This window comes from Balaenoptera ricei, chromosome 19 (genome assembly GCF_028023285.1).
Source record: "Balaenoptera ricei isolate mBalRic1 chromosome 19, mBalRic1.hap2, whole genome shotgun sequence".
Classification (NCBI taxonomy): domain Eukaryota; kingdom Metazoa; phylum Chordata; class Mammalia; order Artiodactyla; family Balaenopteridae; genus Balaenoptera; species Balaenoptera ricei.
Genome location: NC_082657.1, coordinates 27,305,376 through 27,322,023, shown reverse-complemented (window position 1 = coordinate 27,322,023; position 16,648 = coordinate 27,305,376). Strand labels below are relative to the sequence as shown.

The 16,648-nt window shown below is 34.5% G+C and overlaps 1 protein-coding gene across 1 annotated transcript in view; it reads left to right on the top strand.

The window, feature by feature from the left end:
- The window catches only part of ITFG1 (integrin alpha FG-GAP repeat containing 1), a 267,814-nt gene extending 258,333 nt beyond the window's left edge, over positions 1-9,481 (top strand). The window contains exons 15-18 of the mRNA XM_059906036.1: positions 235-359; positions 935-1,017; positions 5,269-5,386; positions 8,058-9,481. Of these exons, the coding sequence (XP_059762019.1) occupies positions 235-359; positions 935-1,017; positions 5,269-5,386; positions 8,058-8,117 (386 nt within the window). The 3' untranslated portion in view covers positions 8,118-9,481. The remainder of the gene's footprint in view (positions 1-234; positions 360-934; positions 1,018-5,268; positions 5,387-8,057) is intronic.
- The last annotated feature ends 7,167 nt before the right edge of the window (positions 9,482-16,648 follow it).

Below are 16,648 nucleotides of genomic sequence, written 5' to 3'. Positions count from 1 at the left end.
ACTCAAAACCACTTAATGTATACTTTAAATAGGTGATGCTTATGAGACGTGAATTATCTCTTACTGTTTAAAAAGTGAATCAATAATATAATGAACTGGGCATTTCATTTCACATTTTTATCCTTAAAGATAAGTTCTAGCACCTAAACTTGTAACATTTATCATTTTAATGTTTGATGAGAGCAATGTCTCCAAAGATGTATTGTTCTTTTTTCTTTTTTTTAATAAATTTAGCTGGACAACTTAGCCAGTCGGCACATTTAGCTCTCCAACTGCCATACAATGTACTTGGTTTAGGTCGAAGTGCAAATTTTCTTGATCATCTTTATGTTGGTATTCCCCGTCCATCTGGAGAGAAGGTGAGTAAAAAATTTATAATTAATCTACTTTTTAATATTTACTATTCAAATATTTGAATTAAAATATTTTTATTCCCTTTAAAGAATTTTTGAAATTCATTGATAGCGACCAATCAAAGCTTATCTTACATAGAGCACATTATAATTTGAATATACAAACCTTAAGACTTCCTGCCCCTTCTCTTCCCTGCTTTTTCTCCTTATCATTTTCACCATCTAACATACCAAATATTTTTATTTTGTTTATTGTCAGACTCTACCTCAACTTGAATTTTAGCTCCAAAGCAGCATTTGTTCATAGCACTTTGAACAGTGCCTAATACATAAGTGTGTTCAATAAATACTTGTTGAATTAATGAATCCATGAGACAGAAATATAATCCTTCCCTGAAAAGATGGAGAAATTTTTGCCAATAAGAGCCCTATTTGGGGCCTAATATATGTAAATTCAGGTTAATCCATACCTAGGATTTCAGTTAATCAAAAAGTACTTAAGCTTTTTCTTATTTATTTAGAATAATTATTGTGTTTTTAAAGTGTACTGAATGTTAAATGTTCTTAAATTCTTTTTCCAGTCTATACGAAAACAAGAATGGACCGCAATCATTCCGAATTCTCAGCTAATTGTCATTCCATATCCTCACAATGTTCCTCGAAGGTAATGTCCTTGCTTGAACTGAATTTGGTAAAAATACTGTCAACTCTGAATCATAGTTACATCTTTTAAAAACTTTCTCTATTCCTGCTGTGTTCCCATGAGTGTCATGACTTAATTTGCTTACAGCAAACTTTAAATGCCTAAACATACCTACACAAAAGGTCCCTGACATTTTTCACGGAGAACAAACTAAACCTTATTAGAAAAACAGCAGGTTAACTAACTAAGGATTTATACATATTCTGCTTAAATAAGCTGGTCTTCAGTTTACTGGCCATAAATTCTAAAATTTCAGGCTGCTGAACTTTATAAGCAATGATCTTTTTTAACAAATGCTTTGAGACGTGGTATATATCCCACAGTGGTTAGGCACAAATTTTGAAGTTCAGCAGACCCAGGCTAGAAACTCAGATCCACTGCTAGCTGACTGAGATTGGAAGCTAGTCCTTTGTTCTCTCTGAGGGTCAATTTCTGCACTGTAGAAATTGGGAGATAAAATACCTACCTTACAAGAATGAGGACGAAATATGCTTAACACCGTACCCAGCATATAGTAAGTTTTCAGTGAACGGTAGGTATTTTTATCCTTATTAGCAAAACATGTTCCTTTTATAATATAGCATTTAATTCTAAATCTTTATCTCTGTTTTTCTTTAAATTATTAGGTTGATTCCATTATTTCAAAAAGTAGGTGATGAAGGTATTCGTTAACATTTAAATTTCATTGGGAAAAATATAACTTGTTCTTAAGGCTACTCTGATGTCAACATGAAAAAATAACCTATTAAAATGTAACTAGTGGCTTATTACATTTCTTCTCAAAATACAGCCTGTACTGTTCTTTTTTCTTCTTCCAGTTTTAGTGAGATATAATTGACATACAGCACTGTGTAAGTTTAAGGTATACAGCATAATGATTTAACTTACATACATCAAAAAATGACTATCACAATAAGTTTAGTGAACATCCATTTTCTCACATAGATACAAAATTAAAGAAACAGAAAAAAATATGTTTTTCCTTGTGATGAGAACTCTTAGGATTTACTCTCTTAACAAATTTCATATATAACATATGGCAGTGTTAATTCTATTTATCGTGTTGTGCATTACATCCCTAGTACTTATCTTATAACTCGAAGTTTGTACCTTTTGACTGTTTTCATCCAGTTCCCCCTCCCACCTCCCACCTCCCACCTCTGGTAACCACAAATCTGATCTCTTTTTCTATGAGTTGTTTTTTTGGAAATATAACTGACCTACAATACTATGTTAGTTCCTGTTACACAACATAGTGATTTGATGTTTCTAAACACTTCAAAATGATCACCACGGTTAAGTCTGGTTACAATCTGTCACCAAAGATATTACATAATTATTGACTATATTCCCCACACTGTACATTTCATACCCGTGACTCATTTACTTTGCAGCTGGAAGTTTGTACCTCTCAATCGCCCTCACCCATTTCTCTCCTCCCCTCATCCCTCTCCCCTCTGGCAACCACCTGTTTATTTTCTGTATCTATAACTCTGTTTCTGTTTTGTTATGTTTGTTCATTTGTCCTGTTTTTTTGGATTCCACATATAAGTGAAATCATACAGTATTTGTCTTTCTCTGTCTGACTTTTTTCACTTAGCATGATACCCTCTAGGTCCATCCATGTTGTTGCAAATGGCAAATGGCAGGATTTCATTCTTTCTTATAGCCAAGTAATATTCCATTGTGTGTATGTGTATATGTATAAATATGTATGTGTGTATATATATATAGAGAGAGAGAGGGAGAGCACTCACATCTTCTTTATCCCTTCATCTATTGCTGGGCACTTAGGTTGCTTCCATCACCTTGACTATTGTAAATAATGCCACAATGAACATAGGGGTGCATGTATCTTTTCTAATTGATGTTTTCATTTAATTTGGGCAAATACTCAGGAGTAGGATTGCTGGATCATATGGTAGTTCTATTTTTAATTTTCTGAGGAATCCCCATACTGTATCTATTAAAAAATGGGCAGAGGATCTGAATAGACATTTTTTCCAAAGAAGACATACAGATAGCCAAAAGGCACATGAAAAGATGCTCAACATCACTAATCATCAGGGAAATGCAAATCAAAACCACAATGAGATATCACCTCACACCTGTCAGAATGGCTATCATCAAAAAGACAACAAATAACAAGTGTAGGTTGTATTGTCCTTTATTAAATTTTTAGATGGGATATTAGATGGTTTGCTAGAACCAGCTCACACCACCTTGTGAGCTGATTGTGTGCTGATTGTGTGAGCTGATTGTGTGCATCTCTTTCCACTTCTGTTCAGTGAGGTCACGTTAAAATCAGCTATGATGGGACTGTTTACACCATGAAAATTGGCAAGTGCCACTCAGGGTTTTTTTCCCCCCAGAGAGCCAGTTTACCAGCACACCCCTGGAGGTATTTTATGGTGGATTTATGGGCTTTAGAACCAAACTACTTAAGAAAACAACTTTATTACAGCATTATGCTTGAAATAAGATAACATCAATAAAAACCGTTATGGTCTGAGTTCAGACTTTTTTAATGAGTCTATTAAAATTTTGAAATTTATAACAAAATGCATCTGCATGAGAAACTATATGAATTATAGTACTTCTATATCATGCAATATCATGACAATCTTTTAAAATAGAGTGGTAAATCAACAGATAATAAAAGGAAAATGCACTTATGAATAATAAGCAATGATTTGTGATTTATAAAGAAGATATCTATGCATATATGTTTATATATGTATAGAATACCTCTGGAAGGATATGTAAGAAACTGAGAAGATTGACGGCTTCTGAGTAAGAAGCTGAGTATTGGCCTTTTGTTCAATGTTTTTCTTACCAAAATTCCTTTATTCATGGGTTTTTTAAATCTGTTTTTAAATTAGAACCACCAGGACTTCCCTGGCGGCCCAGTGGTTAAGACTTCGTCTTCCAATGCAGGGGGTGCGGGTTTGATCCCTGGTTGGGGAGCTAAGATCCCACATGCCTTGGGGCCAAAAAACCAAAACATAAAACAGAAGCAATATTGTAACAAATTCAATGAAGACTTTAGATAGATAGATAGATAAATTGGAACTACCCAAAAAATCTCATGAAAGGACCTTTTCTTAAGTATGAGGTAAGGTGCTGAGAATAGCTAACCTCAACTAATTAACAGTATTTGTTTCTTAAGGTTTTCTTACTCTTGAATTTCTGGGGAATTCTGTTATAGCCTTTCTTCCATAAGCTCAACATTTTTCATGTTTCTCTTGCTCTTTCTGAAAAAAAATGTTCTTTTCAAATTTATGTACATAATAAAAACCAAATTGATTTTAGTTTGAGGTGTATTTTGAGATTTATTGACTAGAGGCTAACTTAGGGATCAGTAAATTTTAATTATCCCAAAATAAGTCAGTTGGTGCTTGCCATTTATCAGAATAATCTTACCTTTATTAAACTTTTAAAATGAAAATATATCCATTATCTATTTTCAGAGAGAACAAAAAGTTCTTTATATATAACCACCTACAGTGTTGGTAATATAGACCTCAGTTTTAGGCTTTTCAGGGTTTGCAAGTGCTGTATTATGTGGACTGTTTTAGAAGAAAGAGCTAGTTCTATTTATGCTAAAGTTTGTATATTGCCATTAACACTGAGGAACTAAAAGTGATTTTGTAAGAAGTCTCAGTGTCATTGTAATAATGTAAACCCTCCAACATGACATTTTGTACAAGCATCTATCTACACCTACTTGGACATATGGTTCTTTTACTTAGTCATAGTACATATGTGAACAAGGGTCAAAAAATAAAATATAGAAATCTTATCAAAAATCATGTGACTATGTAGCCTTAAAGTTCAAGGTTTCTAATTCAGTAAGTCAAACAAGACATAAAAACAATGTCTAAGATTGCCTAAAGTACCCTTGATAGGTTTACCTAAGAATAATTCTCACAGGAGCAAAGAAAAATAGCAAAGCATCTCATCAAAAATTCTGTTCTATTTCAGTTCTTGGAGTAAAAATCTGAACTCTGCTGGATCGTCAGTATTCTTAACCCTATCTTAATTTTAATTGCTTTTGTTTTATTTATAATGAATGGATAGATAGGTGAATGAATTAATGAATGAATGGACTGATTCATTAATTAATAAGCTATTTTGCTTTTTGGTCTCAAAAGTATTTTGTTATTTTTAAGTTAAAATGTGTAATTTTAATTCTTCTCTTTTCATCTACAGCTGGAGTGCCAAACTGTATCTTACACCAAGTAACATTGTTCTACTTACTGCTATAGCTCTCATCGGAGTCTGTGTTTTCATCTTGGCAATAATTGGCATTTTACATTGGCAGGAAAAGGTTTGTTCATTTAAATGGAACATTAACTTTATAATAGTAATATGTTACTCTTTAAAAGCACTATATTTTAAACTTTTTCACATGACTAAGATTTTCTGATTTTTCAAGTTCTGTCCGTAATGTCATCTTATTGATGATAATTTCTTTCATCCCTCTGAGTTACTAATGTCTCTTAGCAATTCCTACAAATCAGACTATGTATTTTAAAACTTTGATACTGTACAAAAGTAATAAAGTGAACACCCCCAAATCAACAGGCATATCGAAAAGCTTAATTAGAAGTAATTTCATAATGGCCTGGAAAATAATAATCATTTCTTATATGAGCCTGTGTCCATTATTTACTGATAGAGCCATGGACATTTTTTTTCTGGGAATAACAGCTATCTCTTTATAAAAAATTAGAGCAGGGAGAGTTTAGATGGGAAGTAGCAAAGTGATAAACATCTTTTCCATCTATCAAGTATTCTTTGCACTAAACTGATTTCTGTTCTTTAGTATAACACCCTAAATAATAATTAAAAACAAAACTCCAGAAATGTAGTTTTTATATAATGTTTATGAGGAGAGAAAAAGGCTATCACATAAATTTATTCATAGTTTAGATATAAATTTACAAAGCTAATTTCTACTTGTATATGAATATATATTTAGTACATAACTAGTGGGTTCCAATAATGTTCTCCAAAAGGGGCTCTATGTGTCACAAAATTGTTCTCCTTTTTGCACCTATTCTCTTTAGATTGTGATGCTCATGATAATCATTTTTGTTAACTAAAATTACCATCTGTTTTATGTTACCTATTTTAACTTATGAAAAAGAGAACATGTTAATTGTTCTAATAAATGTTCATAGGTTTGTCTCTCAAAAAAACACTCTGTTCATACAAAAAATGATAAGATAAAGTTACATATACAGTTGATTTTAAAATTGCAACTTAAGAGTTAAGGTCAAAGGTGACCCTATTTACTTTTGTCTAGGAATGTCAGAACATAGTATGAAATATTACACAGCTCTAGACCTATGAAGGAAAGGAAATTAATTTTATTGATTTCACAGGAGATCTAATTACAGTATAAACATTGTAGACTTACAATAATAATGATGCAGTGGCTAAAAACTGAACTTTTAAATACAAATACAGATTGAAATACATATCTGTATACTGCCTCCGTCTGTGATACTGTGGTTTGTCTCCTACCTCTTGGACCACTTCTCTTTCACCTACACTGGCTGCTCTTTCTGCCACGGTGTCTGCCCTAGGCCCTCTTTATACACTTTCCCTGCCAGTTTTATCTAAAATCATGGCTTGAGCTATTACCTCAGAGATGCCCAGCCCTCATCTCTCTCTAAAGGTCTCTCCCCCACTTCCAACTGTCACCGTGACACCTCTACCTAGATCACTTGCAAGCAACTTAAAACCAGTTTCCTAAAGCTGTCTCTCTTTCTTATTCACTACAGGATTTAATCAGTTGCCCTCCTCATTGTGCCTCCCTACAATCTCTGCAGCTGACTCCACTTCTGAATTCCTTACACCAGTGCTTTTAGTTTAGTTCAGCTCCTTGTTAATACTCCCTGTCCTCCCAAATTCCATTCTCTCCCCTTCACTCCATTTAGCACTTTGCTGCCGGATTACTCATCATTAAATTTAGTCTTAATCATGTCACTCCTCTGCTCAAAAACCTCTGGTGACCACCCCCTGCCTAAAATGTGTAACTCCCTTAGCCTATAGCCTACATAGTACTTCCATGTGACTCTACCATACACCTTTCCAGTCTTTCTCTTATCAGTTGCTGTCATATATCCCGTGCTCCTGCCAGACTTCTCAGGATTGTTCCTGTTCTTCCCCCATCTTGTAGTGAATGTCCCTCCTCTTCATTTCCATAAATACTCCCTTATCAAAGCTTTTCCTTTCATTATGCCAACCCAAAAGTAATCTCCGAATATTGGTAAAGTTTTTCACTTTTTATACTGAAATAGTTATTTAGTATGTTTTGCTTTTTTCTTTTTAGGCTTTAATAAGTTCCTTGAGAACAAGATACAAAACTGAGGGGTTTTCTAATCCCTCAAAATTCCAAGCACATGGGACTTCCCTGGTGGTCCAGTGGTTAAGAATCCATGCTTCCACTGCAGGGGGCACGGGTTCGATCCCTGGTCGGGGAACCAAGATATCCCACATGCCGCACAGCACAGCCAAAAAAAAAAATTTCCAAGCACAATACTTTGCTGGGAACATAGGATCAATAAATATATGCAAAATCAATAGGTTAACCCCAAAATAATTAATGTACTTTAATATAATTAGATTCAGCAGTGTTAAGAATGGGAAAAATGTAATAGTTGATTCCATTCTTACAAAATCTAATGTTTACTCCTACTTTCAAATAAATAATAAATAACAAACTAAGCTTTTTTTTTTTTTTTTTTTTACAAACTAAGCTTTTAAGGAACATTTCTTGTTGGTTTTTTAAATTCAATTTAGAGGATCGTTAATTATAAAATAGCTACTGTAAGCTATAAAAATATTTCATAAGATTATTACATAATAAAATCACACCTTTTACCTACTAATTGCTCAGGGCTTTTATTTTTTTAATTAACCACTTTTTTAATTAATCTTCTCTTGACATTTTCCTATCATTTATAAACTAGTCTAAAATTCTTTTTCAGAAAGCAGATGATAGAGAAAAACGACAAGAAGCCCATCGGTTTCATTTTGATGCTATGTGACTTGCCTTTAGTAGAGCATAATGGAACAGCTATTCACTTCATTAACTGAAATACTAAACTTGGCTTATAGAAGAAAACAGGCGATTTTATTATTTATAAATGATACATCCCTTGGTAATTATTGGAAAGTATTCAAATAAATATGGTCTGAATGTGTTACAAGGTCTTTTTTTAAAGCATTTTGTATACAATAATTTGGGTTCTTTTTTCAGTTGTGCTGTACATTTTTGTTCCTTCGTGGAATGTGTTGCATGTACTAAGGTGTTTACGTATTTATAATCTTATTAGAATAATGATGATGGAAAAAGACACGTGTAAATAAAAATATTTAAATGAGCAGGGTTTTTTGTTTTCCACTTGAATCGATCTTGTTTCTTATTCTAACGATGCAAATTATACTTCTGTGAATGTATCAGAGATAAAGTTATTAACCATTCACCCTCATTATAGCATGTGAGGGGGTCTTTCACTGATGGTATACAATATAGTGATTGGGTACTCTGGCTTTGGAATCACAGTCAGACTTGCCTTAAACTCCTGGTTACACGACTTACAAGCTGTTTGAACTTGGCTAATTGCTTAAGCCTTAGTTTTCTTGTTTATAAACAGAGCTAATACACTACTCGCTTGAGTTGTTGTATACATTAAATGGGATGATGTACACAAAGTACACAGCTTGGTGCCTAGCATAGAGTAAATTTTCAATAAGTGGTAGTTGTCATTATTTATTATTATTAAATAATTTTTTTATAGACTTCTACAACTAATTATCAAAATATATTTAGACTTGATAGGATTTTATTTTCAGGCATGTAGAAAGCATAGTCTTTGGAAAACCTAAATTCCTGGTGTTGACACCCTATATAAAGATTTATTACTTGTTTATCTTAACTGAAAATTATATCATAATACCCTCCAAGAATTAATGTGCCCTAATAATTTTCATTTGAACACTGATTCTTATCATGTGGTAATGAAAAGCATTTGATTTCTTGAAAGGAAACTGCTGTAGATAGCATCTGGGAATGCAAATCTTCAATCACATTTCTATTCTCAAAAGCTTGTAAGAGTCTATCATTTACATTCAGACTTCAATGCAAATTTTTGTGAACTTCCCCTTGCCAAAAAGTTACATGTAAGATTGGGAAAAAAGTTTATATATCAGTGCTAATAACTTCCTAATATGCAAATTGATATATGATAGCTATAAAACACAAAAACTTACCTGAAGGCAACTAAGTTTGTTCTTCATGTTTTTTTTCCTTACAGTTCACTGAGAATGGCATGTGTATAAGTGGTTTACTTTGTGTATCTAAGCATGTTAATGTGTCTTCTTAATAAATATTCTGTATTGAAACAAAGAATTTTGGTGAGTGTGTAAATAATTACTTTGGACCATGATAAGCCTTAGAGGTTATGAAGTCTAAATCACAGATTTGGACAGAAGTGACTTGCCTATGAGGGCAAGATAGGCATCTCCTGACTACGGTACCCAGTTTAATTCATTTATCAACCTACAACACTGGGCCAGGCACTATTCTACACTGTCCCTAAAGACAGGTAGGTTTAGTATCTATCAACTGATACAGCATGAGTTGTAAAACTCGCTTGTAGCCAGAGTCTACGAGGAATAGTGTTATAGGCAAATAAAATGTTATGAGAACCAAAAATATTGGGTTAGCCAAAAAGTTCGTTCCGGTTTTCCCTTAAGATGTTACAGAAAAACCTGAACGAACTTTTTGGCTAACCCAATACAATCAGTGACTTTATGCTGTGTTTCTGTATCTTGATACTAACCTTCAATGCAACATCAATGTCATTCATTAAGGGGTAGCAGGTGAAAAATGTGTCACAACATTGAGAATCAAATACAGTTGACCCTTGAACAAAATGGGTTTGAACTGCACAAGTCCACTTATAAATGGGTTTTTTCAATAAATACGTACTATAGTAGTACACGGTTGGTTGAATCCACAGATGCGGAATCTCAGATACAGAGGTCCAATAGGAAAGTTATACTCAGATTTTCGACTGCGCAGAGGTCAGCACCCACGTTATTCAAGGGCCAGCTGTACAAAGATCCTTATATTAATTTTGAATACTGTAGTGGAAAGAGCACAAGACTTCGAGGTCAAACTAATCAGGATTCAGGGCCTAACTCTCCCATTTTGTGACTTTTTAGTCAGTCACTTTGCCTCTTTGAGCTCTGGTTTCTTCATCTGTAAAACAAGGATACTGAGTGATACCCTAAAAAACTATTTTGAGTCTTAAGTAGCAATATGTGCATAGAAGGTACTTGATAAATGCTGGTTCTTTTCTTCCCTCCCGTTTCCCTTTGCAGTGACAAACAACTGAACATTTTGACTCTCTTCCACTGATCTTTACTTCTATAATCCTCCTCCTTTTGGTAACAAGGAGGAGTAATTAAGACTTAATAACCATTTTGAAGATAACAATCACATACAGGCAAACCTCGTTTTATTGTGCTTCGCTTTACTGCATTTCACAAATATTGCATTTTTTACAAATTGAATGTTTGTGGCAACCCTGCATCTAGTAACTCTATTGGTGCCATTTTTCCAACAGCATTTGCTCACTTCATGTCTCTGTGTCACATTTTGGTAATTCTTGCAATATTTCAGATTTTTAAATTATTATTATGTTTGTTATAGTGACCTGTGATCAGTGATTTTTGATGTTACTGTTGTAATTGGATTTTTGTTTTGTGTTTTTTAATGTATGTACATTGTCTTTAAAAAGACAATGCTATTGCATAATGCTGTATTGTATAGACTACAATATAGTGTAAACATAACTTTTATATACAGTGGGAAACCAAAAAAGTTTGTGAGACTCACTTTTTACCATGATATTTGCTTTATTGTGGTGGTCTGGAACCAAACCCACAATATCTCCGAGATATACCTATACTTGTAAATACAATAAATACATTGTTGGTGTTAACACACCATTTACCTAAACTAGCCCTTTATATTTCTCCATCTACCAGCCAAAAAACTATATATTTTCAGAAACTTAATTCTCAAAATAGTTTCTCCTAGAAGGCCTCGGGTTCAAAGGTAACAACTTATAAACATACTTTTTATACCCTTCCCACTCTTGATAAGGCAAGGTAGGGACCTATTACAAGCAGCTATACCTAGAGATTCACCCTCAGATTAAGTATCACTATAAATTTTTTTTTAAAGATTTATTTATTGATTGATTGATTGATTGCTATGTTGGGTCTTCATTTCTGTGCGAGGGCTTTCTCTAGTTGCGGCAAGCGGGGGCCACTCCTCATCGCGGTGCACGGGCCTCTCACTATCGTGGCCTCTCTTGTTGTGGAGCACAGGCTCCAGACGTGCAGGCTCAGTAGTTGTGGCTCACGGGCCCAGTTGCTCCACGGCATGTGGGATCTTCACAGACCAGGGCTCGAACCCATGTCCCCTGCATCAGCAGGCAGACTCTCAACCACTGCACCACCAGGGAAGCCCAAGTATCACTATAAATTTGTGAAGTGCTTCTCTACTAAAGGCGGTGGTTACTAAACTATCAAAGGTAAAAACAATCTTGGCATCATAGATACAGCCTTTTCAAGCAGAGAAATCCTATAGCAAAATGTTTCGAGATACAGGAAAAATAAGATCACCAGGATTACTAAGATTAAGTAATCTTATAAAAACTAAAATAAATTTTAGTTATTACTAAAAATAAGATCACCAAGGTAAATTAAGATATCTTAGATTTATACAAGGGTCCAGTGAATTCATATGGTAATTGCAAAAAAATGAGCTTTATTCCATGTTTTAAAAAATAATTTTCCTGGACTTCCCTGGTGCCACAGTGGTTAAGAATCCGCCTGCCAATGCAGGGGACACTGGTTCGAGCCCTGGTCCGGGAAGATCACATATGCCACGGAGCAACTAAGCCCGTGCGCCACAACTACTGAGCCTGTGCTCTAGAGCCCACAAGCTGCAACTACTGAGCCTGTGTGCCACAACTACTGAAGCCCACGCACCTAGAGCCCGTGCTCCGCAGCAAGAGAAGCCACCACAATGAGAAGCCCACGCACCATGACGAAGAGTAGCCCCCACTTGCTGCAACTAGAGAAAGCCGGCGCAGCAACAAAGACCCCAATGCAGCCATAAATAAATAAATAATTTTTTTTTAAATTTTAAAAAATAAATAAATAATTTTCCTTTTGTTCTTTAGAAAATCTCTAGGAAAAGATAAAAGTCAGGAAATATTAATCTTTACAAATAGCTAGAACTAACTACTTAAGAAACTCAAAAATTTGAACGGTGTCCAAGAGACCTTACTGAGGATTAAGCTAGGATACTTAAGGCCAACTCCTCAGTATAAAAGTGAACTAAAGTTAACCAGCCCTTGTGATGACTTGCAGCCTAGCTTTACATCACCTAGCCAGTTATTTTAAAAGACTAATAAAATAGGTAATAGATTAGGGGGTACTCTTGACCAACACCTGTACAGAAGAAAGGAAGGAAGCAAGACTGGGCAGAGACAGAAATCAAGTTGTGATGCATTCTTAGTAGAATGCCTCTTACAACCCTACAGTGAGTTTTGAGATAGGATGACCTCTTCTATCTCCTAACCTGTCCTAAGTTAGGGTAAGAAGGCTGGGCCTTTACACCCCCACTTCATCAGTTATTGGCTATAGGCTGCCCCAAGAGCCTCTATCAAGAAAAACAAAACAGGCACAAATAACCAGTATCAGAAGTGAAAAAGGAGATAAAACTACAGATAAAGTATATATTAAAACAAAAATAGGAAGATGTTAAGAACAATTTTATACCAAGGAATTTGAAAGTTTAACAAAATAGACCAATTCCTATGAAGACATCACTAAAACAGATTCAAACAGAAAACCTAATTACTTCTCTGGTAGATGCTATAACATCCAGATCCTCCTTCAAAATTAAAGGATTTATTATCCTAATTTCTGGGAGTGCCTTCAATAGTTGGCTGTCAGCCCCCTTTGGGGACTGCCTCAGCTAAAGAGAGCAGACTCAACTAAGTTCATTCCACTCCTCTTGACATAAAAGTCCTAAATGTGTATAAACTAAATACATAAAGCAAAACAGACATGTAAGGAGAAAGAGACACACCATGATTTAGGTTGGAAATGTCAACACTCTTCTACAGTGATTGATAGAAAAAGTAGAAAATCAGAAAACTTAGAGATGACCTGAAAAGTACTACCAATCAACTTAACCTAATGGATACTTATAAAACACTTCAACCAACAACCGCAAAACACAGAGTCGTCTTAAGTGCACATGGAACATTCACTAAAAGAGACATTTATCTGGGCTATAAAACAAACCTCACCAAATTTAAAAGAACAGAAATTATACAAAGATCCTCAGACTAAAATTGAACTGAACTAGAGAAAATACCCAAATATCTAGAAATTAATGCACTTTAAAATAACCATGGGACTAATGAGGAAGTCTCAAAGGAAATTTTAAAATACTTTTAACCAAATAAAAATAAAAATACAACGTAAGTCTTCAGACTAAGATTGAACTAAACTAGAAACATACCTGGAAAATACCAAAATATTTGGAAATTAATTCACTTTAAAATAACCATGGAGTCAATGAGGTAGTCTCAAAGGAAACTTAAAAAATTTTTAACCAAATACAAATAAAATACAACATAAAATTTGTAGGAGACAGAGAAAGCAGTGCTTAAAGGGAAATGTATAGCATTAAATGCATATATTAACAAAGAAAAAAAATCTAAAATCAGTAACCTAAGTTTCCACCTTAATAAACTAGAAAGAAAAAAGATTAAATCTAAAGCAAACAGAAGATAGAAGGAAATGATTAGAGCAGAAATCAATGAAATAAAAAGGTGGTTGTTTGAAAAGATCAATAATATTGCTAGACCTCTGACCAGGAGAAAAAAGGATTAGACATAAATAACCAATATAATGAACGAAAGATAAGACATCACTACTGATCCCACAGACATTAAAGGCATAATAATAAAAAAAAAAATACTAGGAACTAGCTATGCCCATGAATTCAATAAAGTAGATTAAATGGATCAATTCCTTAAAAGATATAAACTACCAAAACACACCCAAGCAGAAATCAATAAACACCATATCTATTTTTAAAAGTTAAATTTTTATATTAAAAAACAAACCTTCCACAAAAGAAAACTCAGTGGAACACATGGTTTCACTGGCAAATTTTACAAATATCTAAGAAATAATACCTATTCTACACAGTATCTTGAAGAAAAGGAAGAGGAAGGAATATCTCACAACTCCTTTTATAAGGTCAATATTTCCCTAATGCCAAAAACAGTCAAAGACATTGCAAGAAAATAAAACTACAGGCCAATATCCCTCATAACACAGATCCAAAAATCCTCAACAAAACATTAGCAAATTGTATGCAGAAATATATAAAAAGATAATATATCATTACCAAGTGTGTTTCATCCTAGAATGCAAAACTAGTTCACTATTTGAGGGGGAAAAAAAACAATATAATTTATCATACTATTAAGTCAGAAAAACCATCTTATCCTTTCAATAGACACAGAAAGATAATCTGACGAAATCTAACATCTGCTCCTAATTTTAAAACAACAACAACAACAAAAAAGAACTAAGCAAACTATGAATAGAACTTCCTTAACCTAATAAAGGGCATTAATAAAAAAAAAATACAGCTAATATTGATACATACTTAATGATGAGAGACTGAATGCTTTCCCCCACTGATAATTTTCAACATAGTACTGGAAAATATTTTTCAGATCTGTTTTTTAATTAATTAATTGATTGATTAATTTTGGCTGCATTGGGTCTTCGTTGCTGCACGCAGGCTTTCTCTATAGTTGCGGCAAGCAGGGGCTACTCTTCGTTGTGGTGCACGGGCTTCTCATTGCAGTGGCTTCTCTTCTTGTGGAGCGTGGGCTCTAGGCACAGGAGCTTCAGTAGTTGTGGCTCACGGGCTCTGGAGTGCAGGCTCAGTAGTTGTGGTGCATGGGCTTCATTGCTCTGTGGCATGTGGCATCTTCCCGGCCCAGGGCTCAAACCTGTGTCCCCTGCATTCAGGACAGGCGGATTCTTAACCACTGCACCACCAGGGAAGCCCCTACATCTGTTTTAATATAGTATCTTTTTGTAATTTTTAAAAATTTTTAAAATTTATTTTGGCTGCATTGGTCTTCATTGCTGCACACAAGCTTTCTCTAGTTGCAGCAAGCAGGGGCTACTCTTCATTGCAGTGTGCAGGCTTCTCATTGCAGTGGTTTCTCTTGTGGCAGAGCACAGGCTCTAGGCGCATGGGTTTCAGTAGTTGCAGCATGTGGGCTCAGTAGTTGTGGCACGCGGGCCCTAGAGCACATGGGCTTCAGTAGTTGTGGCGTGTGGGCTCAGTAGTTGTGGCTCACGGGCTCTAGAGCGCAGGTTCAGTAGCTGTGGTGCACAGGCTTAGTTGCTCTGCAGCATGTGGGATCTTCCTGGACCAGGGATCAAACCCATGTCCCCTGCATTGGCAGGCGGATTCTTAACCACTGCGCCACCAGGGAAATCCCTTTTTAAATTTTTTTATTGAAATACAGTTGATTTACAATGTTGTGCTGGAAATCTTAATTAAAATAATAAGCCAAGAAAAGGAAATAAAAGGCATACAGATTGGAAAGGAAGAAATAAAACTGTCCCTATTAGTACATGACATAATAGTCTAAAAAATCTGTACACACACACAAAACTTCCTAGAACTAAGTGAATTCAGCAAGTTCAGCAGGATACAAGGTGAACACAAAAAAATCAATCATATTCCTATATAAATGCAATGAGCAATTGGAAATTGAAATTTTTTTAAATACTACTTAAAATAGACCCCAAAAATGAAATTCTTATGTATAAATACAACAAAGCATGCATAGGATCTGTATGCCAAAAACTATAAAATAGCGATGAAAGAAATAAAGGAAGACTTAAAGACACTGTGTTCATGGATTGGAAGATCCAACCTAGTAAAGATGTCAACACTCCCCAGAATGACCTATAGATTTAATAACATCCCTATCAAAATCCCAGCAGTATTTTTTGTGGACATAGACAAGATTATTAGAAAATTCATATGAAAGAGTAAAGGAACTAGAATAGCTTAAAATAATTTTGGAAAAGGTGGCAAAGTTGGAGGTCAAACTACCTGATTTTAAGACTTATTATAAAGCTATAATAATCAGGGTAATGTGGTACTGGAAAAAGACAGACACATAGATCAATGGAACAAAATAGAAAGTCCAAAAATAATCCCACACAAATATAGCTATTTGATCTTTGACCAAAGTGTAAAAGTGATTCAGTGGAAGGTGGTCTTTGAAATAAATAGTGTTAAACTATTTGGTCATCCCTATGCAAAGAAAAAAAAGAACCTTGACCTAAACCTCACACCTCATACAATAATTAATTCAAAATGGATCATAACCTTAAATGTAAAACATAAAACTATCAAATTTTTAGAAGGAAACATAAG